General features: G+C 39.2%; 1 protein-coding gene across 1 annotated transcript in view; it reads right to left on the reverse strand.

Annotated features, from left to right (window-relative positions):
* The window catches only part of FAF1 (Fas associated factor 1), a 427400-nt gene that overhangs the window by 293456 nt on the left and 107877 nt on the right, over window positions 1-26067 (reverse strand). Inside the window, exons 3-4 of the mRNA XM_027837985.1 lie at window positions 23524-23570; window positions 10768-10973 (exon numbers count right to left, since the gene is read on the reverse strand). Of these exons, the coding sequence (XP_027693786.1) occupies window positions 10768-10973; window positions 23524-23570 (253 nt within the window). The remainder of the gene's footprint in view (window positions 1-10767; window positions 10974-23523; window positions 23571-26067) is intronic.

Here is a 26067-nt window from a genome sequence, read left to right on the forward strand (position 1 = left end):
CCCCCCAATTAACAAATTTTTTAAAAAATTAATCTCTTCCTCACATTACTGTCTCCTGATCTCCATTTAGCTGAAAACAAAACAAAAACAAACCCATCAACAACAGCAAATCCATCTACAGATATATATCTCCACAATCTGGCAAAATAAATTCCTATATTTGGTATGTCTGAAAATCTATGTCTCTTTTGTGACTTTCAGTTCATCACTTCTTTGTAAGGAGTTTAGTGGCACGCCTCATCTTTATTGTTTTGGACTTCTGGTTTAATATGGCAGTGACCAGAGTTCTAAAGGATTTCAAAGTTGTTTTTCTCTATAAAGTTATCATTGTATGACATGTTCTTATTCTGCTCACCTCAACTGGTATTAGTTAATAAAGTTCTTCACAATTTCCTCTGAGACTATTCATATCACCATTTCTTATAGAATAATATTATATTACATTCATATACCATAATTATAGCCATTCCCCATTAAAAATTTTAAATTCTATACTATTAAAATTGTCCATTTTATCTTGTGTGAGCCTATCACTTCTCCAGTCATCAATCTCTCCCCTATCCATAGATCCAAAAGGTAATTTTTTTCCTTGTTACTTTAACGTTTTTCAGTGAGTCATTTTTTAAAAATCTAAGTCACGTATCCATTTGGAATGTAAAAATACTTAAATGTGCTTAAATGTTTTTTCTTTCTTTTGAAGTTTATTTATGCCATATTTAATTTCCTTTTCTGATACTGCATTATTTAACCATTCTATTTCTTCTTCTGCTGATATGGGTAGTTTATTTTTTTGTAAGCATTCAACTGGGGCTGCTAAGTGGCACAGTGTACAGAGTGCCAGGCCTGGAGTCAGGAAGACCTGAGTTCAATTCTGGCCTTAGACACTGACTAGCTATGTGACCCTGGGCAAGTCATTTAACCCTGTTTGCCTCAGTTTACTCATCTGTAAAATAAGCTGGAGAAGGAAATAGCAAACCACTCCAGTACTTAAATGGTACGAGGTGTTAGTCTAAACTAGATTTCTACTAGACTGCTGTCCAGTTTTCCCATCAGTTTTTGTCAAATAGTGAGTCTTTCCCCCACTAAATGAGGTCTTTAGTTTTATCAAATACCATGTTTATGTGTTTGCTTCTATATGTTGTATGCCTCATCTGTTCCACTGATTCACCCTGATTTAATGATTACTGCTTTGTAGTACTGTTTGAGATCTGGTAATATCAGATTTGCTTCCTTCCCACTTTCTTTAATTATTACCCTAAGATTCCCAATCTTCTCTCCTTCCATATAAACTTTATTATTATTTTTATACCTCAATAAAACATTTTTTTGAAGTCTGAATGGTATAGTATTGAATAAGTAAATTAATTTGAGCGGTATTGTAACTTTCTGCAGCTAGGTGGAGCAGTGGATAAAATGCTGAGCCTGCGGAGAGGAAGACCTGAGTTTAAATTTGGCCTCAGACACGTACTAGCTGTGTGACCCTAGGCAAGTCATTTAACTGTTTGCCTCAGCATACTCATCTGTAAAATGAGCTGGAGAAGGAAATGTCAAACACTCTAGTACCTCTGCCAAGGAAACCCCAATGGGGCCATGAAGAGCTGGATATGACTGAACAACAACATTGTCATTTTTATTATACTGACGACATCCAAATGAGCAATTAATATTTTTCTAATTGATTACGTCTGTCAACTTCTGCAAAGAGGATATTATTATTAGATTCATATAATCTTTGAAAGTATTTTATAGATTCTGTAGTTATTGTGAATGGAATTTCACTTTCCAGTTCTTCTTGCTGGGTTTTGCTAATTACATATAGGAATTCTGATGATTTATGTAGATTTGTCATATACCTTTCAATTTTGCTGAAGTTGTTTCAATTTTTAATTCTCTCACTAAGTAAACCATCATATCATCTGCAAAAAATAATTGTTTTCTCTTTGCCTATCCTTACTACCTCAATTTCTTTCATGTCTTATTATTATATCTAGCATTTCTAACATTACATTAAACAGTAGTAGTAATAAAGGTGTCCTTGCTTTATCTCTGATCTTACTGTAAAGGTCTCTTTACTTTTCTCCATTATTTAATACTTGGTCCTGATTTAGATAAATGCTGGTTATTATATTAAGGAGTCCATTTATTCCTATGATTGCTACAGTTTTTAAGAGAAATTTGTTGGGTTTTTTCAAAAGCCTTTTCAGCATCCTATTGTTATAATCCTACATTTTTATTAAATGTATTATTAACATGGTTTATTATGTTTATAGTCATTCTTATGTTAAAGCAACCCTATATTCTTGTTATAAAGTCAATGTGGCCATAGTGTGCAGTCTTTCTGATATGTTATTTTAGGCTAGCTGGTTAATATTTTATTTAAATTTCTGGATCAATATTCATTAGGGATATTGATCTATAGATTTTTTTCCCCTCTGCTTTGTTGTTCCATGGCTTAGGTGTCAAGATCATATATGTATCAAGAAAAAGAGTGGAAAGTATCCTTCTTATTATCATAATGAGTTTATGTAGTATTGGAACTAATTGTTCTGGAATTTTTCCTAGAATTCGCTTGTAGAAATTCACTCTAGAATTTACCTGGTTCTGTAGTCTTTTTCTTTCTTTGAAAGTTTATTTATGCCATATTTAACTTCCTTTTCTGATACTGCATTATTTAAATAGTCTATTTCTTCTTCTGCTAATGTGGGTAGTTCATGTTTTGTAAGCATTCAACTGGGGCTGCTAGGTGGCATAGTGTATAGAATGCCAGGCCTGGAGTCAGGAAGACATGAGTTCAATTCTGACCTCAGACACTCAGTAGCTATGTGACCCTGGGCAAGTCACTTAACCTTGTTTGCCTCAGTTAATTCATCTCTAAAATGAGCTGGAGAAGGAAATGGCAAATCACTCCAGGATCTCTGTCAAGAAAACTTTTCCCAAACGACATCGTGAAAAGTTGAACACAACTCAACAACAACAAGCATTCAACTATTTTCTCTAAGTTATCAGTTCTTCTAAGCATATATTTGGGCAAAATAATTTCTGATAATTTCCTTTATTGCCTCTTCAATTTTATAAGTTCTTTTTCATTTTTCATACCAACAATTTGGTCTTCCCCTCCTTTTTTGTCATGTTAGCTATTTATGTAATTTGTTTTAGTTTTTTTGTTTCTCTCTTTTTTTTAATCAACCCCTACTTTTTAACAATGCAATGATTTTCTTTGCTTTCAATTATATAATTGTTTCCTTAATTTTCAAAATTTCTACATTGTTACATAGTTGAGGATATCTAACTTGTTGCTCAAGTGTTTTTTTAATTTGTATGCCCAATTCATTGATTTGCTGTCTTGTTTTATTGTTTCTTGATGTCTCATAAAGTCATTAGCTTCCATTTGCCCAATTCTAATTTTTGATGAGTTGTTTTCTTCAGTGAGCTTTTACACCTCCTCTTCCATTTGGCCAGTTCTGCTTTTCAAGGCATTCTTCTCCTTATTAGATTTTCGTGCCTCTTTTTCCATTTGGCTTATTCTTTTTTTTAAGGTGTTATGCTTTCTTTATCAAGTTGTTGACTTTTTTCATGATTTTCTTGTATCACTCGTTTGTCTTCCCAATTTTTCCTCTACTTCACTTGCTTGGTTTTAAAAATTCTTTTCGAGTTCTTCCATAGCCTGGGGCCAATTCACATTTTTCTTTGAGGCTTAGGATACAGGAGTTTTGACTTTGTTGTCTTCTGAGTTTGTGTTTTGATCTTCCCCATCACCATAGTAATGTTCTATAGTCAGGATCTTTTCCTGTTGCTTGCTCATTTTCCAGCCTATTTCTTGACTTCTCTGCTTCTGGGATGGAGGGGGCATCATCCTAAGCTTGAGGCTTTTTGTGCAGCTGTTTTCAGAGGTAATTCTGGGGACTTGTAAGTTCTCTGCTCTTCCAAGGTGATATGATCTAGGGAGAGGTGTGTTTACTACTCTCCCGGTCTATGAGTGACCATAAACACTTTTTTCCACCCTGGAACTGTGATCAGGGTTACCACAACCCCTTGGCTACAAGCTCTGGTGTGCTAGTGCTCCTCCTTGCCTAGGGACTGAGGCCTAGGGACTGAGACCCAGGACTGTGACCGCGATCCAAGTATGGGCAATGCAACAGAGTCATGCCTCCAGTACCAGCAAAGAGACCCTTGTAATCTCCTTCTAATCAGCTGTCTCACCCTCTTATCATCTTTGGGCTGAGAGGTCTGGAAACTGCTAGTAATTCAGTTGCCCCCAACTACTGGTTTGCGGGGGATTGGTCTGCACTTCACTTTCACCCTGATACAACAGATCTTTCCTGCCAACCTTCTAAGTTGTCTTGGGCTGGAAAATTGTTTCGCTCTGTCCTTTTGTGAATTCTGACGCTCTAAAATCTGTTTTGAGGCACTATTTAAAGGTATTTGGAGGGGTTTGGGGGAGAGGTCAGGTGAATCCTTGCCTCTTCTCTGCTATTTTGGCTCTGCCTTTCCCAATTATTGCTCTTTTTTTAATTGAAGAAAGCATTTAGAGACAACTTTTCTCCTCAGAACTGATTCCCTAAGTTTTGGTATACTGCCTCATTATTGTCATTTTCTTTGATGAAATTTTCTGTTGTTTCTAGAATTTGTTCTTTGACCCACCAGTTCTTCAGAATTGTTATTTAGTCTTAAATTAATTTCTTTTACATTCTTTCTTTACAGTCTTTATTGAATATAATTTGTACTACCTAATGATCAGTAAAAGATATATTTAGTATTTCTACTTTTCCATGTTTTAGTGATGTCTTTATGCCTCAACACATGGTAAATTTTTGAAAAGGTACATCTAAAGGCACATAAATTCTTTTGCATTACTATTTAGTAATCAGTAGAGATCTATTATCTCTTATTTTTCTAAAGTTCTCTTCAGGCCCTTAACTTAGCTTTTGATTAGATCTGTCTATGGGTATATTAAGGTCTCCCACTATCCAGTTCTCCCAGCACTCTGGTCAAGTTTTCATGTAGGTATTTAGGTACTATGTCATTAGGTTCATATGTTAAGTGCTGAACTTACTTCTTTATCTGTGGTTCCTCTGAGCACACTATAATTTCTCTGCCTCTCTCTTTTTATCTTATCTGCACTTTATCATCTGAAACCTCATCTGAAATCTGAGGTCACCTAAAGCACAACAGATTTTGCTCCAAGTTCTCATGTGAACTCTATGTGAAACTCTGTATGTTTCCAATGTGTCCTCTTGTAAACAACACCCTTTATTCTATGCCCTCCTGCTATCCTGTTCTGTATAATGGGCGAGTTCACCCAGCTCACATTCAAAGTTATTGAGTGTTAATAGTGGTTCTTCCCTCGATGCTGTTCTCTTGTACTTTTTTTTTCTTTACACCCACCTCTCCTTTGATAAACAAGAAGCCTGGGGTAGAAGAGAGGGAATTTGCCTGATACTTGTGATAAGTGAAACAGCCTGTTTCCTCTCTGTTAGAGTTCTTCTCTTCTCCTGTTTCCTCTCTGTTAGAGTTCTTCTCTTCTCCTTATGCTTTCTTCCTCTCCTTCTAACCCTCCTTTCATGTTCTTCCTTCCAACATTCAAGTTTGTTTTGCTTATGACAATTCTCTTACCTAGCTTGCCCTCCAACAAGGTGGCACAGTGAATAGAGTGCAGAGCCTGGAACCAACAAGATTAGACCCACCTCAGGCATTAGCTATGTGACATCTGAGCAAGTTAACTTCTTGCACCATCAGTTTCCTCGTCTGTAAAATGGAAATAACAATAGCACCTATCTCACAGGGTTGATGTGACGATCAAACAACATTTGTAAAAAGCTTAGCCTGGCACAAGTAATTTATGATTACTTCATAAATGCTTATTATACTTCCTTCCTTCTTTGTGCCTCTCTATCCCTTCTTTGTCCCTCTCTTCTATATGTCTTTAAATTTAATGTGTTTCATACTCAAATGTATGTTTAGGTATACCTTTGTGTGTTATCTGATTCAGAATAGAGTGAGGTCCATGGGATCCCCATTCCCCACACTCTTTCCTCCATGGATATTACTCTTTATTTTATGCACCTATATTAAACAATAGTGATTTCCTTCCCCTTCTTAGTCATTTCCTCCATCCTTCCTATTTTCATTTTCTTCTAAGACTGTTAAAACTGTTAGAACAAAACTACCCACAGACCTTTTGTTATTTTAACTGTTTTCTAGGATCATTAAATATATTAGGGTTCTGAGAAGATATCTACTTCTAATCACCCTATCAATATATAAACAATTCATGCCCACATATTCCCTTTCAATTATACAAATATGGTTACTTTTCTATGCTTCATGTGGTGACTGCATTTCTATTTCCACATATATAGTCAGTTGTGTTCTTTTTATTAAAAATGCTTGGAAGTACTTTGCTCTAATTTTTCCCCTGCTGGACTATATTTAATTTTTCTGGATAGATTTTCCTTGGTTTTAATGCCCTTAGGAATATTACATTCCAAGCTCTCCTCTCCTAGATAGTGGCAGCTTTTAGGTCATGAGTAATTTTATTGACAATCATTGGCTTTCAAATTCCTTCTTTTTGGCTTCTTAAAATATCTCTTCTTTTACTTGGAAGCTCTGGATTTCAGCTATGATGAATCCTGGGAGTTTTTCATTTTGGGGATTCTTTCTGAAAAGATGAATGGATTCTTTCTATTTTCATTTTGCCCTCTAGTTCTAAGAGTTCTGGGTAATTTTCATTTATAATTTTCTGAAATATGGTATCCTTACTTTTTTCTCATCATAATTTTGAGAGTCTGATAATTCTTATATTGTCTCTCCTCGACCTGTTTTCTAGATCAGTATTTCTTGATATTTTATTTCTTAGATTTTCTTGTGCTTTTCAAATTTTTGGTTTTGTTTTGATTTTTCCCACTGTATGTTTAAGTTACTGCTCTCTATCTGGCCCATTCTACCTCTAATAGCGTCTAGTTTTTGAGTGAAGTTTTCCAGTCTGCCCTATGGTACTGATTTTCCTTGCCATTTGTTCTTCGCTAGCTTTTCCATTCTATAATTCATTCATTTCCTCTACGGACTCCTGTAATACCTACGGTCAGGACATTTCTGAGGCTTTATTTGGACTTGTCGTAAGGTTGTTATCCTCTGATCTCTCCTTGGTGTAGTTCCATCTGGGGCCTTTTTGCCCTGGCATAGAGGCTCAGGAGTTCCTACTGTGCTGGGCTCCCAATACAGGCTGCAGGGCCTGCTCTGGCTGAATTTTATTGAGGACCTTTCTCTTACACCTTGTTCAGGGCCACTGCTATAAGGCTGGACCCTGCCCAGAACACCCTAAAGCTGCTCTATGCTAGACTAGGCCTCAGTTGGGGCCCTGTTGGGCTTGGAGCAGCCTCTGATTCAGTTTCCAGAAATGCTAGTAACCAGTCATAGATTTGAGAAAGGCCTGGGCCCCTGAAAGGTAAGTCATCTCCTGCAGTCACAGGTGTTAAGGAAAGGCTCTGCCAAGCTAAGCCTAGGCACCACAGAACTCAGGCAGGGGTGCTTTACGGGTGGCTGCCTATCCTCCAACCCCTCTGTGCTTAGCTCTCAGCTTGCCACAATGGTCTATATATCCCAGGAACTCTGCAAGACTCTGTAGATTCCTCAGTTGGGTAAGCAAGTCTAGAAGTGATTCTCTCTATGGCCCAGTATAGTGGTATATCTCTAAGCCCTGATGCCATGTTTTAAGGGGATCTAGAATCTTGTTCATACTAGGACATTGCCATTTCCCAATATCAAATAGGCTGTCTTCAAGTACTTGGAAAGCTGACACGTAGAAGGATTAAGAAAAAGGGGATCCTAACCATATTTTTCTTAGACCCCTGTGGAATTCTTTCTGGTGAAAATTACAAAACCCCTTCTCAAAATAATATTTGAAAATAATTCAAAGAAATGCTAAATTTCAGCTAGGTGTTAGTTATATACATGGTGTCTACCATATTAGAATGTGAGCTCCCTGAGAGATGGGGCTGTTTTTTCCCTTTCTTTGTATCCCCTAAGCTTATTGGCATAGTTCCTGACACATAGCTGGTGCCTACTGACTTCCTGAATTGAGCTGGTTTAAGACCAAGAGTATTATATCAGTCAAAGGAAAATGGCCTCCTTACCAAACCACATTTAGAAATATCAAGGTCTTTAACATGAATAAAGAATGGCTTCTGTAAAGTGATCAAGTGATTAACAAGCAGGTTTTTATTTTCACCTAATTTATTTGCAAGGCAGGTATTTTTTAAAATAGAAAAAAATATCAAATATTATTTTGTAAATTGATTGTGTGTAGTTCTTTTTTCATAAATATAGTCATTTTACCATTCTTAATCGAAATGTGAATATGAGGACTTTCAAATTACTTACAGAGTATACTAATTTTCTCAAAGTTGTCCACCAAAAACATAAGTTTCAGGAGGAAACTTTTGTTCTAAAATGCATTTTCTGCATCTATTACTATCCCTTAAAAAAAAAAAGTAACTTTTAGCTCAACTAACCTTCTAAGTATTTTGGCACAAGAAAGTCAGTGTGTTTTACACTAATACTGAATTAACCTTTGTTCTGCCTCCTACCAAAATACAATTTTTCTAAAGAGCCTCCCTTTTAATGGAATTTTTCATAACGTCCATTACTATTATAAATATGTTAAATCTGTCTGTAGCTCCTCTCTCACATTCTCGATACAAGTGACCACCTATGAAGCATGCAGCATGTTGATAACGTATAAGGGACTATATTCAAACTAGGGCTTTGCAGACCTGTGTTTCCCATTGGCACCAAATAAACTCCATCACTGCAGAAACCAATACATTTCCCCCCATTATTCTGTTTGCAGTTTTTAAAATCCATCAATTATGCTATTTTTCCTGATGTGGCATTGTTATGAATAATCTGCAAAGGAATAAATCTTCCCTAACATGAGTTTCAACATTTTATATACATGGAATTAAATAAGCATCTTGGACTATACCTATTGCTTCATCCACTTGCTATGCAAAACAGAAAGATTCTAGTTATTCAACTAATTAACCATAAAGCTCTTGGGATACATAGGCAGCTTTCTCTCCCACTATATTATTTGCACATAGACCTCTTTGAAGCAGCTTTGTATATGATTTTCCATGCATCCTTTCAAATATAACATTAACTATGTATATAGCACCAAATACTTCTCAAATGTGGCTTTTACACTTACTGATTCTGAAAGCGAGTTTATATGGATGCAAATGTATGGATTTTAAAGAAAAGCTTGGTCTTGAAAATTGGTAACAGCAAACAAACAGAAATCAAATCAGATGCCCTATGACTGGGGAACAAACTGTGGTACATAAATGAAATGGAATATTGCTATGCCATAAGAAATGACAAATATGATGAATACAGAGAATAATGGGAAGATCTATAAGAACTGGTGCAAGGTGAAGTAAGCAGAACCAAGAAAATAATATACACAATGACTACAGCAGAGTAAATGGAAAGAAAACTGCAAAACAGAAAAATTTTGCAAAGTTACAAAGAATAAGCTTGGCACCACAGAAGAAACATGGAAAGAAACCTCCATTCCACCTCCTTGCAGAGTTGGAAAGTCAAAGTACAATGTATAAATTTTTTCAATGTAATGGTCAGTTTTTTTTCCCCTTTAAAAATATTATGTTTTATACGTGATGGTTTCCTGGGAGAGCAGAGGGTTAAGGATACTGGAAGAATGTATGGTCATATGAAAGGAAAAAAAAAGATATCAATAAAAAAACAATTTATAAAAAAGAACACTGGTAAAAAAAATAAATTTTAAAAAGAGAATACTGGTAACTTTGGAGAGGGCTGTTTCAGTTTGATAATTAGGTCAGAAAGTAGAGGGTTATAAAGAGAGTGAGCGATTAAGTGGGGGTACCACGTATAGACATTTTTCTCAGGATTTTTATCCTAGAAAGGGATGACTGATAATTAACAGGGATGGTAGAATGAAAGGAGGGTTTTTAAAGGATGGGGAAGACATGGTGTGCTTCAAAGATGGAGGGTATGACCACCTTTCTGTGTAAGTGAAGGTGGAGTACAGGTTATAGGAATTGAATAGACTGAGAAACCAGAAGTTAAGATATTTGTGAAAATCTCAATATGGATGTTGAAGACCCCTGAGGGAAGGAGTTAGATTGTGAGCTAAACATTGACCTCACTGAGGAAGGAAGAATGTCTCCTGGGGATAAGGAGACAATGGCCACCAGGTTTTAGGTTGAGTGATAAATTTGGATAACATGAAGCTCAAAGGAGAAATGTTGGTAAGTTAGTTTAGAAGTAATAATGGTTAGCAAAGGTTAGTGTGACAATTCTACTATAGAAAATGACCCCATGCTAATTCCAACAAATAGAACACAGACTTCAAGGGAAAAACAAATCTCATCTATTCTAACTGTTCCCTTAAGAACAGCAGTGGCCTCACAAAAAGGCTTTACTCTGAAGCTACGTAAAGGATCACCGAAGTGAGTGGTCTGAATATTCTACCACCTACTTTTAAATCCCTTGAAAGAAAACGGAAAAAAAAAATCATGAAAAATGGTTTAGTACCATTGTATCAATCCTGGCATTATGTTATCTGGGGCTCTGGTCCTGTTTAGTAATGAAAAGTCAGAATAGAATGATGTGGAAAGCAACTCATTCCCTGAGGAAAAGAGCATCCAAAATGGTAAATGACTTAAAAATGGCTCTCCTCCACCCCTTACTACCACTCATTAAATCCAGACTGTAGAAAAGCCATACCAACGGTGCAGCTATCTTCCAGGACCACATCTACATTGCGGTCTCTGTACTCCACCCTGAAGTCCAGCATCCTTGGCTGCCTCTCCACGATCTGTCTGGATGGCACTACTGGTCGAAATGCTGAAGAAGAAGGTGCTGAAGCAGAGGCTGAAGAATGACTGGCTGGTCCATATGCTGGTCCTTGTCCAGTCTCCCCTCCATATTCACTGGAAGGAGAACATAAAGGTCAGTGTCAATCAATCCACAGAGTTTAACATCAATGTCCCAGGTACTCTCCTGACTCAAAGCACTTTACATAAATCCTCTCATTTCTTGGAGACTGACTCATTCAGCGTGAATGTATCGAGCACCATTTATGTGACAGTCTCTGGGCAAGGCACTAAGGAGACAGATACAACAATGAAACAACCCCTATATTCAGAGAGTTTTCTGGGGGGAAAACAACAAAGAGACACTGAAAAATCAATATAAAGTATCCAAATAACTTTTGGTGGAGAGAGAAGTAAGGTAGGATCAGGAGAGGGCTTTGAGGGAACTGGGGATTCTAAAAAGCAGAGGCAAGGAAGAGTTACAAACGCATGGAGACGGAAGATGGAAAGCTGCATATAGGGAACAGCAAGCACGTGCATGTGGAATGTAGAGTGTATGAAGGGGATCCGTGTGCTGCAGAAAGGGCAGCAAGCGTTTTAAATGACAACTGGGAGGTCATACTTGAGATAAGATGGAGGAAGGAGTCACTAGTGTCAACAGAGTAAGGGGATTTACCTGGTCAGATCTGCACTTAAACCATCACTTAGACAGCAATGTAGAGGACGGGATGGATCAAGGAAAGGCTAGAGGAGAGGAGGCTACTACAGTTACTCAGGCAAGGGATGCTGGGGGCCTGAACTACAGTGGTGGCTTTCTGAGAAGGTGACAGATGGACAAGGCAAGGTCAAGATTTGGCAACTGACTGTCTGTGTAGAATGAGGCAGAGTGAGGAGCTGAGAATAATGTCATGGGTTATAAACCTGGGAGACTAGAAGAATGGTGGTGTCTTTGATAGTAAAAGTGAAAATACGGAAATGGGAAGGGGTTAGGATTGGGGGAGGGCAGAAGAGTATGAATTCTCTTTTGGACATGTTGAGTTTGAAATGAAAATGTTTCCCAAACATTCAGTCCTATGTCCAATGGGCAGTTGGTGTCATGGGACTGAAACTCATGGGAGAGATTAGGGCAGGACACACAGATTTGAGAATCATCTAGAAAACAATGATTACTAAACCAATGAAGTCACCAAGTGAAAAAGTGCAGAGAGAGAACAAAATTCATGATATAGCCTCAAGGAAGGCTCACATTTGGGGGGCAAAATATGGATGATAGGAAAAAGATCCAAATGTAAAAAAATATTTATAGCAGCTCTTTTTGTGGTGGCAAAGAACTGGAAATTGAGGGGATGTCCACCAATGGGGGAATGGCTGAACAGGTTGTGGTATATGAATGTAATGGAATACTATTGTGCTACAAGAAATGATGAGCAGGCAGGACTGGAAAGACTTACATGAACTGATTCTGAGTGAACTGAGCAGAACCACGGGAACATTGTTCACAGTAACAGCCACACTGTGCGATGACTAACTTTGATAGACTTGGCTCTTCTCAGCAATGCAAGGATCTAAGACAACTCCAAAAGATTCATGATGGAAAATGCTATCCACATCCAGAGAAAGGACTCTGGAGTCTGAACGCAGATCGAAGCAGACTGTTTGATTTTTTTGTTTTATTTTGTTTCTTCTTTCTGATGTTTCTTCCCATTCATTCTAATTCTTCTTTACAACATGACTAATATGAAAATATGTTTAATAAGAATGTATATGTAGAGACTATATCAGATTGCATACCGTCTTGGGGAGGGAGAGGGGAGGGAAGGGGAGAAAATTGAAAACTCAAAAGCTTATAGAAATGACTGTTGAAAACTAAAATAAATTAATTAATTTAAAAATTTTAAAAAGAAAAGAAAAAAAAAGACAGGGATGATAAGCCAACAAAAAAGATTTCATACATTAAAAAGGTAATATTCTAGAGGCAGGGAGATTTATTAAGTGGCAACTGAATTAATCCAGGCAAGAAATGATGAGGGCCTACTGTGGGCCCAAAAATGTTCAATCTGTAATAAAAGCAACTGAGGCAGAGCTCCAAGCCAATAATCATTTATTAGAGAACTGGCCCCCTTAAATGAATGGACCTCATATGTTCCTCATGATGGGCCTTGCTTTTATAGTGTTTGGCAAGATGAGACAGATGATGTAAAATACAGGATTTCATTGGTTGACAGACCTATACCTTGACACCCCCAACCCCACCCCACCCTACCCCCAAGGGCCAGTACATAAGGTTGATGGTCACAGAATGGGCAAGGCAAGGGTCACCCACTGGCCAAGCGCTCAAGGCAGTTTCCCCACATTGGGTAATGGGGAGGTACATTAAAGGACAGAGGGACAAAAAGAAGCTGGGGGACTTTCCATGTCATTAGGATATCTAAGCCCCACAGAGATTGATCACTTACTCATCAAGAAAAAAGGGTGGAGGTCCTTCCTGTGGTTAAGCAAGTAAACTTATAACCCCTAGGTCAAAGCTCTGGGGCCTAAGATAAGACCAGAACCTTAAACTACAGGTCACCAACTGAAAGCAACTGACTAAATATATATTAATAGACAAGTATAACAGAAATAATCACTATGGAATAATAAATAAATAAATTCCCTATGGAATCACACTAAACTGAGTAACATGGATTAGAATAAAATAGGGGTTAAATTAATCATCTGATACACTATACTGGAGTAGTGGTTATGTCAGTGTACAGGAGGTGACAGAAACAACAGATGTGAAGGCAGAATCCACAAGATTTGGCAACTGACTGAATATGGAAGAGGGGGAAGAACTAAGGATAACACAGAGATTGTGAACCTGGATAACTAAAAGAATGATGATGATCCTCAATGGAAATAAAGAAGAGGGATAGGGGGTTTGGGAGTAAGTTCTATTTTGGACATGTGGAATTTGAGATAATTTTGTAAGATCAAGGTGGGGATATATATGCATACATACATATATATATATCTGTACACATGGGGCAACTGGTGATACAAGACTAGAGCTCCAAAAGACTATCTACATATGTAGATCTGATAACTCTCCCCACACATTTCCATCACTGAACCTATGGAAGTTGATAAGATTATAGTGACTATAGAGAAGAAAAGAAGGCCCCACAGAAAGCCCTGAAGTACATCCACATAAAAAAGGGTGGGAAATTGAGATGACAATCTACCAAAGGCAATTTAGGAGGAAGAGTCAGAGATGGGAGGACAAACATGAAAGGGCAGTGTCATGAAAGCCCAGAAAGTAGAGACTATCCAAAAGGAGGGGCAATCAAGAGAGTTAAAAGCTTCCTCAAGATCCAGAAGAATAAGGACTAAGAAAAGGTGCTGGATTTAACAATTTCTACATCCCATGGGCTAAGATACCTTCCATCTCTAACACCATATGTTAGGAAGTCTGTGGACCCAGAGTCAGATTTACAGAATCTTGGAGCTGGAAGGGCCTCAGAAACCACAGAGTCCCTCCCACCCAGACCTGCACTAGGAATCACTGAGCCTTTGCTTATAACCCTCCCCGCCCCCCCCACTCAATCAGCTCCTGGGCTTCCTACTACCATTGGAGTCCAATACAAATTTTTCTGTTTATCACTCAAATCTTTCACAACCTAGCCCATTCTCCCTTTCCAGCAATATTTCCCCACACTCTCTGCCACAAACTCCACCATTCAGCCAAATGTGCCGCCTTGCCATTCTTCCCACAAGATGCTCCATATTCAGTTTCCATATCTACAATGATTGTTTTCCATGCCTGGAATACTTTCTCTCCTTATAAAAAAGCCCTGGTTTCCTTCTGGACTCAACTCAAGCATCATCTTCTGCATAATGTCTTTCCTAATCTCTTTAGTTCTTAATGCCTCCCCCCTCCAAGATTGCCTTGGATGTATACTGTATATACTCAGACGGTACATATACGTGTTAGAAAGAATGTTAAGTCAACTAGCATTTATCAAGTGCCTATTATGTGCCAAGCACAATGCTAAATGATGAGATACAAATAAGTCCCTGTATGTTTTACATGATTGCACATGAATAACCTATATCAGATTGCTTACCGTCTCAGGGAGGGGGAAGAGAAGGATAGAATTAAGAACTCAAAACTTTGACTGAAAAAGGTTTTCTGTACAAAGTGGGACTTTAGTAGACTCTTGAAGGAAGTCAGTGAAACTAGGAGGTGGAGATGAGAGAGCCAGGTATGGGAGACCACCAGTTAAAAAAAGCCCTGAGAGTTGGCCAAGGGAGCGTCCTATGGGAAGAACAAGAAAGAAGCCAGTGTCACTAGATCACAGAGTGCGAGGACAGGAGTGAGGCAGAAGACTGAAAGTGTAGCAGGTTATTAAGGGTTTTAACAGGAGGCCGAGGCCTTTTAGGGCAGGGACTGTTTCACTTTGGTCACTATCTCTTCGGTGTTTAGCACAGTGCCTGGCATACAGCAAGGACTTAAGATAAAGGCCTGACTGATTGGTAGTGACCCTTCTAGCTCAAATAGTCAATGTTACAGTATTCTAGATCTATGCTGATGGAAAGATAATAATATTTCATATCTATAATGAGTTTTTCACAGCCTCTCAGACACCCCTAATTCCTAATAAAATAAAGGTACTACAAAAGAATTTTGTAAACCAGTATCAGGGCAGCTGGTACATTTGGCAACTGTAGAGAGAAAAAGGGAAGCCATTTTCTAATGATATTAAAAAGTATGGATGGAATTACTAGTGCCAAATTAAGACCAAATTAATACCCAAAGTTTTCTGCTTTAGGCTTCTGAAGCAAGCACTTATTAAAAAGAAAATGTAAAAACAAAACCCCACACCCCAATCTGTAAGATACATAGCAATGACCAAAATAAGGACAATGACAACAAGTGCATTACCTGTAATGTTTCAAGATGTAGGAAATACTTTCCTTATAACAACCATCTTCATTAGGGTGAACAAAAATGATTACTCTCATTTAATAGATGAGAAAGCTAAGACTCAAAGAGATTATCAAAGCAGATTCAGACACAGGATTCATATCCAGGACTCCTGATCCCAACACTCCTCGTCCCTCACTACCAAACCTGGCATTTCAGCACATAAAGCTGAGCAGTAATAACCAGGCCTCTGTGTTATATTTACAGTTTTTCATTTCATGTAGTCAAAGTTACCTATTTTATCTTTTGTAATTGCTATATAATCTCATCTGACTACTGTGGAAGAGGGACATAAGCATTTATTAAACACCTACCATGTGTGAGGCACTATGCTAAGCACCTTACAAATGTTATCTAATTTGATCCTCACAAAAACACTGAGGTGTAGGTGATATTATCATCCCCATTTTACAGTTGAGGAAACTAAGTCAAACAGGGTTAGGTGACCTTTCCAGTTACACAGCTAGTAAGTGTTTGAGGCCAGATTTGAACTCAAGAAGATGAGTCTTTCTGATTCTTATCACAGGGCTGAATGGTGTCACCCTCCTTAAATTATCTAATGTTTAATTTGCACATACTGCTCCTTCCCCTCATAGAAACTATTTCCTTCTTTAACTTTTCTACAGCTCCTAGGACCATGCCCAGTACACAGGAAGAATTTAATGAATGTTTGCTGCCTAAGTGACCTCTCTTTTTACAGGTAAGAAAACTATGCCCAAGAGGAGATACTGCCCAAGGTCACACAGCAAGCTGAGGGCAGAGTGAGAATCTACCTCCTCTGACCTCTAGTCTAACTCCCTTTATCAAACTACACCATTCTGCCTACTTCTCTGGGTCTTGTTTTTCTCATTTATTAAATGAAGAGGCAGGACTTAACTCTTCATTCTGGTCCTAGATGCCGTAAGTAACTTTGTACCTCAAGTTCTCCACCTGTAAAATGGGCATAACAATTGCTGGCCTTACTGATTGTGTCGTGTCAAGATGAGAAAAATGAGGTGGAAAAAGAAAACCACTACAGGATGAGTCAGTTGCTCAGTTTTTGGAGGGATGATAAGGTTAAGCATAATGGGGATGTTTTGTTTTGTTTTTAATGCAAAAGTTAAAAATTAATACAAATTTCTACCTATGAGATTTGAGTTTATCCTATCTCTGATATTCAGAATTCACACAATAAGAGAAACTGTAAAGGCTCAGGTTATTAGTTCTTCATTCCATCTAAAAAAAAAAAATACCACCAAAAAAATCTTTCAGTGGTCTCTTTTGGCTATGATTTATGTCTTTCTGTCCCAAAATAAGGGCACGCTTATTGTGATAAGAATGGTTCTTCCACTGACCTTCGGGGAACCCTAGAGTGGTAGTAACCTGTAGACAAAGGAATAAAAACTCATATTTCTAGGGTATTTTAAAATATACTATATTTTATAACATAGATGAGTGCAAGTAGCAATGCAAAGCAGAAACAGTGTAGCACATAGAACTAGGAAGAGCTGGGTTCAAATTCTACTGAAAACTCTCCCCAAGGTGGAACAGGGGCAATTCTCAGTTTCTCTTTGAAACCCTTGTCTTTTCATCTGTAAATGTGGGGCATTAATACCCTTATTATCTACTTCAAAGGGTTGTTGTGAGCTTCATTTGAGATAACAGGTAAAAAAAAATGCTTCAAATACATCAAATACACAAACGGAGAGAACACCAAATAAAGAACTTAATAATGAAGTCTCACAAAAGAAGATGTGACCAGCTGTAAAGGAACTAACAAGGGTTAAAAAAAATCCTGGTTTTAATAGATTTATAGGAGAATTTCATCAAACTTTTAAAGAAAAATTAATAATACTACACAAATTATTCTCAAAAATTGAGAAAGAAGGCACTCTATAATACTCTTTTTATAAGACAAATAGAAACCTAATAACTAATGCAAAAGAAGATAAAGCAGAGAACTTTAGACCCATATCATTAACGAACAGTGAAGAAAAAGCTTTAGATAAAATTCGACACAGACTACAGCAATTTATCTAAACAATTCATAATGACCAGGCTGAATTAATACCAGGGATACAAAAATGGTTCAACATTAGGAACACAATTAACATGGTTCTGTCAATAATTACTATTATTTTCCCTATTTTACAGATGAGAAAACTGAGGTCCCAAAATATGAAAGAATTGCCCACATTCAACACAACTTGTAAGTGCTGGGGCTCAGACTCAAACTCAGGATTTCTACCTCAAAACCAGTTTTCTTTCTAATTGCATCCACCCATTATCACCATGAACAAGGCCCAAACAAGGGGCAGCTAGGTGGTGCGGTGGACAGAGTTCTGGCCTTGCAGTCAAGAGGACCTGAGTTCAAATTCAGCTTCAGGCACTTAACATTTACTAGCTGTGTGACCCTGGGCAAGTCACTTAACCCCAACTGCCTCACCAAAAACAAAACAAAACAAAAAAACAAACAAAAAAAAAAAACAAAAAAAAACAAGGCCCAAACAGTACTGCTGACATCTTTGTTCTCCAATGATATTTTTTCCTGGTAGTAAGACTGCATAACTTAATAGCTTTGTTAAAATTCTGGGCTTCTTTTTATGCCAATGGTATGCATTGACTAATGGAGCCTATTATTATATGCATAGAGACCTATCTCTCTGAAAAATCAAACTCATAAATAAGAAGCATCCTTCTTCCTGCCTGTATATGCCATTCCTGGCATTTTCTTCCCACTATGGACAAAAAAACTTAAAGCACTAAGCTTTTCTGATAGTACAAAAGCGCCTCTCTAACTTGCCTCCGGTCAGCAGACTCATGAGAAGAATTTTCAGTTATGTCAAATCCACAGTGATTTCAGAGTTCCAAAACACAGAATGAATCTGTTTAGCTTGGGGGTGGGGGGTGCAAAAGAACAACATTCCTGAAAAACAACTGACTTGGGGCTGGTGTGGGGCTGAACAATAAAAACAGAAACAAGTAACTGTTTGGTTAAAGTTGAGTCCAAAATATCAGAGCAAAGCTCACACCATAATCATGAACAAAGCAATACCATCTTCTGACCCAAGACTGTGGAGAGAGTCCGGCTCTTAAGGAAAATGGGCTTTGTCGTGAAATTCATTGAACAAAATTCTATTGTCTAAAACAGGCAAGATGGCTCCTCCTTCTCGGCAGCCTGGGCACTGAGAACACAGGACAGGGATTAGAAGACATTTATCTCCAGGACTGACTCAGCAGAGAGCAGCCAAACACACAAGGACTTCATGCAGCACAGATTCTGGCACGACAAGTGCCAATAACATTTACTCTGGAACTCTGTCAGACTGCAACCATATTTAGCAGTCTTTTTAAATTTAACTTTTTAAGTGGAGGGGGCAAAGCTAATTCTGAAGTTCCTGTGAGCATCTGGTTTGCTTTTGAAATAAGGCCTTCACCAGAATTAAATCCTTTTTGAACCAAAGAAAAATGTTGGTGCTGAACCTGGAAAATTTGCCCACTTCCTTGGGATGAAACTACTTCTGACCATAGGGGAAGGGGAAAGCCAGAAGGACCTGGATCTGTTGACCACTTAATTCTCATCCCAGAGGTGGGCTGCAAGGTACAAAACAACACTTTGCTCCCCTCATAAATCTGCTTTATCTCCATAGGGTACCAAAAATTGAGTTCGAGGATGTTTCAGCACTTTCCTGCTTGTCCAAAACAAGCTAATTCTTACAGGATTGTTTCTGTTTGCCTCTTCTGCACTTAGCAGCACATGCTTGAGTGACTTCAAAATCCTAAAACCCAAAAACCTTAAGAAAAAGTGGAAAGGAGAGGTCAGTGAGGGAGGAGCTCATTAGTAAATAGCTCCTGGAAGTAGGGATGGTTTCATCTCCTCTTGAAGGAAGAAAGAGGACGAATGTCTTCTCTGGCTTAAGTCAAGGCTTCAGGCTTAGTAGTTAAGTTAGCTCCGGTTGCTGAGCCTTTCTCTTCCCAGTGGCACTCAAGTCACTTCATCTTCTCCAGCCTCTCCAGATCTTAACGTACCCCAGGACTCTCAATCTAAATTGGCCTAGTACCAAGTGTTTTATTTACATTCTATAAACAGCACTGGGTGCTACTGGAAAAAGCCCAGTTCGGGAGGCCGGCCTGGCTCCGTTCCTTACCAGTTGTGTGACCTTGGATAAGACGGTGTCTTTGTTGGGCCTCAATTTCTTCTTCTAACAAATTAAATACAACCAGGGCCAATGGGTTCTTTTGACCAAAATAACGCAAGAATTCTAATCAACTAACAGTGCCAACAACACATATCAAGACCCTATGCCAAGCTAAAGAATTCGTGCAACAATGGGACTGTGAACAGAACTGCACAAAGTCAGAGCTCAGAGGAACCTTAGAGGCATGTAGTCTAAACAAGAATCTCAATTAAATGTATTGATCAAAGGGCCATCTAACCTTTGCTTGGAAATCTCGAGAGAGGAACAGGGGACACAACCCACCCCTTCCCAAGACAGCCCATTCCACTCACCTCTGTTAGGAGGCATTTTCGATCAAGCCAAAATCTGTGCCTTGCAACCTTTCTCTACTACTCCAAGTTTTGCCTGCCATGGCAAGACAGGACAATTCTAACCCCTCTCCCATATTACAGCCCTTCAAATTCTTGTGTATACCATGCCCTCTGGAATTCCTATTCTGTAATTAGCGAACTTCCTTCACTTTAGACCTCTGTTTCATAAACATGTTTTACCTCCTGATACTCACTGGTATCTCCTTTCCATGACTGTCTGCACTCTCTCTCATACCTACCCGCCAACATGCTGGTCCAACAGAACAGTACTATCAAACTCAAATAGAAACAAAGGTCACTTAACCACATGTAAGGATCTCTGCAGACTATATAGTGACTTATAAAACCACATATTAACATAATCTGCTTTATTATATTTTTATTTACTTTGTGAAATATTTCCCAATTATATTTTCATCTGGTTTAGGGCACATTTGGGAATATTGTGAACCACATGCAACCAGCAGTCACTGTTTGACACCTCTTCTATAGAGGGAGTCAGAATATTCCTTGTTTTCTGTCCCTTCCAGACTTTCCCATTGTTGTCATCGTTCAGTAATATCCTCACCTTTGGGGTTCATTGCACCCATATCTATCACCTCATCCAAAGAGTGATGGCTGTTACTTACTGGCCCTATGATTTTCCTTCCTTTCTCAAGCAGTTCAGAACCTAAGTTACAGTGTTCCTCTGCATCCATCCTGCTTGCCCCCCCAATCGTCTATTGCCATTTCAACTCTCTCTATGCCTTACTCTCCTTACACCTATTCACCTTTACTATCATCTCCAATCCCTCTACCTATTAGTACTTTCCCAGATCATAACCCCTCCTCTTGCTCTACTTTCTTCTCTTCCCAATCTGAACCCTTTCTATAACTAGTTTAATTCCACAATATCATCTACTCTCCAGTCCCCTCTTGCCTTTTCCTGTGATTGCTCAGGCCTTGCCAAATCCTATTCCTGAATTTCTCACACTATCTTCCTCCTCCATGTCTACTCATAAGCTGCTAAAAAAGTAGAGGAAATCACATAACCATGCTGAAGAAGTTCACTACAAATTTATGTTATTTAATCTCAAATGGGTCCTCACTGCAGCAAGGTAATCTTTTTATTCCTCTTGAAGTCATTCCCTACCTCACTTCTCCACAGAAGATATTCCAAAGTTTTTCTGCTTTCCTCAAACCCCTTCCTTCTCAGTCACTCTCCAGTCTGTCCCTAGTTCACACCAGCAGGCTGGCCCCTCAGAGGTGTCCCCAGAGCTTAACCTACTTCCCAGCATATAATAAGTGCTTAATAAATCCTCTGTCTCTGTCTCTGTCTCTCTCTCAAACCTGCCACCTTCCCCTTTCTCCTTAACTAACACTGGCCTCCTTACTGATTCTCTCACAAGATACTCCCTTTCCTGACCCTGGGGATTTCCCCTGGGATCTCCCAAGCCTAGAATTCTCTCTCTCCTCCTCTATGCCTACTGGCTTCCTTCCAATCTCAGCTAAAAGTCTACCCTCTACAAGAAGTCTTTAGCAATCCCCTTAATTCTAGTGCCTTCTCTCTGCTAATTATTTCCAATTTATCCTGAATATAGTTTGTTTGTTCATGGTTGTTTACATATTGCCTTTCCCATTAGGCTGTGATCTCCTTGACAGCAGGACCTATTTTGGAATGTTTTTTGTTTTGTTTGTTTGTTGGGGGTGGGGGTGGGGGGGATATCCCTAGTGTTTATCCAGTTTCTGGTACAGAGAAGATGCTTAATAGATGCTTCTTGGCTTGAATGGGAAAAGCCTCAAAAAAGCTGCTATCCACAAGGGAGAAAAAGTGTTGTGCCAATCCTGGCTACAGACATGCTAAAGGACCCTGGTACAATGAACAATGATGCCTGCCAAGAAGCAGATTCTGATGAATAACAAATGCTCTATGATAATTCCCCTCATTCAACAAACATTCCTTAAGTACTTAATATAAACAAGGCATTCTGCTGATGGTGAGGGATAAAAGGATGAAATATGCACATATGCAAAAAAGTATGCTACGAGAAAAAACACCACACTAGGGGCTGGGAAGTTGTTGACCTTGCTAATTATGTTGAAGGTTGGACTTCTGTAACAGTGTGAAGGCTCTTTTAGCAAAATGCTCCATCATCTCCTCATATTTACCAAGCACCTACCAAATGCCTATCACTTAATGGGAACTTTGGGGACCTGAGGAGCAGAGAAAAAATAACTAGCTATTTTTGTATTTTCGCCAATATTGAAATCAAGTCTCCTATGCAATCGATGCTGAGTCTGTGGGGGATGCAAGGAAGTATAAGCAATTGGCCCTACCCTCAACAAGCTTGTTTTTACCAAACTGGGAAAACACACAAAAAAACAACAAGATTTGGGAATACACGTGAGAGGCTGCCTGGTGGAGTGGGCAGAACGCTAGACTTGGAATCAGAAAGTCCAGGCCTGAGTTGTGGTCGTGACATTGACTAAGCTTGCTGGCTTTGTGGTTGTGCCGTCATTTCAGTTGTGTCCAACTCTCCGTGACCCCAGTTGGGATATTCTTGGCAGACATACTGGAGTGGTATGCCATCTCCTTCTCGAGCTCATTCTATAGATGAGTAAACTGAGGCAAACAAGTGACTTCCAGGGTCACACAACTAGGAAGTGTCTGAGGCCAGACTTGAAGTCAGGAAGATGAGTCTTCCTGGCTCTAAGCCCAGCTCTGCGCACTATGGCACCACCTAGCTGCTCCAACCTTGCAACTGTTTCCCTATGTGTAAAATGAAGGAGTCAGACTTGATATAGCATCATTTCCTATTCTACCATTCTATGTGATGGAGGCAAAAGAAGAGACAGGAAAAGTGTCAGGATAAATACGAGAGGAGGAGGACAGGGAGAGATGGGGCAGAAGTGAGCGCACACTACAACAGGGGAGTCAGGGGGAAGGGGGAGGGCAGCACCTGCATAGATATTTTATGAGTTAGCTCTTAAAGAAATGAAGCATCTTCCCAAGGCAGGTGGGGGTGCGGGGTAGAGGAACTGTTCCCATTGAGGGGACCAGCAGAATATTATCTTTAAAGGGCTCATCAGAAATCACTATCTTGTCACTTTAAAGGTAAGAAATAGAATTCACTCTTTTCTAACTTCCCAAAGGAAAATCACACCTCGTTGCCATTGAACACATTCTTACATACCTTTGGAGAATGCCATTTTCTTGTGGGATTACACCATTGATAGCTGCCTGTAAACAAAAGACACAAACATCCATGTGAAAGAATAGTCAAAATATCCTAAAGATAAAATATCACAAAGGGAAATCCGCATGTTTTGATGGAACTTATTTTAAGCAAGAAACCAAACGTGTCCTTAATCATGTAACCACACTCAGTTAGGGCTTCTCTGACTTCTATCACAAACTCCTCTTCTCCGCAGACAAAAGCCAGGAACTCGAAATGTAATGTTTCCAAAACTGCAGCCATAAAAGGCTTGATTCTAGAGTCCTCATTTAGGCAAAATCTGTACTGACCAGGGCTGTACTGTGTGATCAAGTCCAATGGGAGAAGTAGAGGAAAGAAGCTTTCTTTAAACCCAACTTCACTCCTCAAAATTGGCTGAAGAGAGATGGGCAGGGAAACCAAGCTGTACCCAGTAAACAACACAAGTAAAGCCAAATATGGGTATACAAAGAGAGGTGTCCAACCCCCTCATTTTATATAGGAGGAAAGTGAGATTCAACACAGGGGAAAGCTTTAGCCCAGAGTCACATGGGAACTAAGTAGAAGAATGAACACTTGAAACCAGGCCTTTAACAACCCTACGAGGGAAGGAGCCCAGATGTCATGACCATATTCTAAGGAGGAAACAGGCCTAGCTCAAAGCTCCCAGCTCTTTCCACCACACAGCTCCTAGCACTGCTCTTGACACAGAGGCATTTAATAATACTCCGCTCGGACACAAGGCTGGCAGGAGACTCATGGGAAACAAGAGACCCTCAGTAGGGCCACAGCAATAAGTGTGACAGGTATGGGAGCTGTATGGCACCAGTGTGATGCCAGGCCCTGAAGGCTACTTTATAATAAGACTTGGAGATGTAAGGGAACTGAAAGATTATCTACAACAACTCCCTCAGTTTACAGATGAGAAAAATGAGGCCTTGAGAGAAGAAGGGATCTGCTTACCATCAAAGCCACAAAGCAAAACCCCAAGCTTTCTGACTCAAAGTCAAGTGTTCCTACCACTGCCTGGCACCGCAAGCAGACCAGCCCAGGCTGCAGGTTTGTTGGAAACCAATGGCTGCAGCCAAACTGTGCCTGCTTCCCTCTCAACTATCAACCTGGCAAATGGAAGACTTTGTAAAATGGTCACTCTAACATTTGCCAGAGGTAGAACCTTCTACCCTGCCCTTATTACTGAGCCAAAATAGAACAAATCCTGGCTGGCCATCAATTGGGGAGTTAATACAAATCATACAGAGGCAGAGCAAGCACACCACAGGAATGCTGGTAGACCAGAAAGCTGTGACAGACATCACTTTCCAGTATCCTTGCAGAGACAGAATGATCAAAGGCCAGGCCTGGACACTTGTGCCCAATCTGCTGTCAGCAAGTTCCATTTGACACAATCCTTCCCCTCAACTCTCACTTTTCTTAAAAAAGCCCATCCTCTATTTCTTACTGCTCCTTACATATGCCATCTCCTACCTCTGAACCTTTGTAAGGCTATCACCGCATGCCACAAAAGCACTCCTTCAGCACTTTAGGTTCTTACACATCCCAAGTTTCCTGCAAGGATTAGATCAAGCACCACCTTCCACATGAACCCTTTCTTGATCCAAGACCTGGATCTTGATCCTTTCCTGATTTCCTAATCCCCTCTCCAAAACCAGGGGCTAAGGTCTTCCCCCCAACAAATCCCCTTTCATCCATTTTGCCTAGACTGATGTACCTATGTTATCCCGGACTAGAATATCAGGTCTAGAATATGAGGACAAGTGCTGTTTTATTTTTGGCTCTGTACCCCCAGAACCAAGTACAGCACCTGGCATAAAGCAGATGCCTGACAAATGCTTATTGATTTGGATGATTGATCATTGAGGGTCAGATGGCCTAAAAGAGGAATTTAATTAATTTTCAAATTAGTTAATTAAAATTAATAATTTAATTAATTAAAAGAAGACAGATTTTCACTGGTGAGATCTAAAACCACAACCTCTACTCTCTCAGTTTCTTCCTCAGTAAATGAGGGAGTTAGCTAAGATGATTTCTACAGTCTCCTCCAGCTCTAATATTCTATAATTCTAAGATGAAGATAATAAGGTAAGGGCAGGAGGGATGACAAAGGCCTGGTCTCAGATATTAACAGAACTGGAGAGAAATGATCAAATTCTAGAAACTTTTCAAATATAAAAAGAAATCAGCAGAGCATCATTTTTCCAACAGACATTCACAGACTTCCAATGAAAGAGAATCATTATCTGCTTCCCAAATGCATTTTAATAGAGATCTGATTGTTAGGATTTTTTTTCCCTGACCACAATCTCAAACATGCCTCTGGGTAACCTCCTAGTTGAGGTTCTAGGGGCCATGCACATCTGCCTAAATCCTCTTCCACAGAAAAGCCCTTTATTATTTTATAGCTAAGAAAACTGAGGTGAGGGTCAGCTAGGTGGTACAGTGGACAGAGCGCTGGCCTTGGAGTCAGGAGGACCTGAGTTCAAATATGAGCTCAGACACTTGACA

Source organism: Vombatus ursinus, unplaced genomic scaffold (genome assembly GCF_900497805.2).
Source record: "Vombatus ursinus unplaced genomic scaffold, bare-nosed wombat genome assembly UNPS02014825.1, whole genome shotgun sequence".
In the NCBI taxonomy this organism is placed as follows: domain Eukaryota; kingdom Metazoa; phylum Chordata; class Mammalia; order Diprotodontia; family Vombatidae; genus Vombatus; species Vombatus ursinus.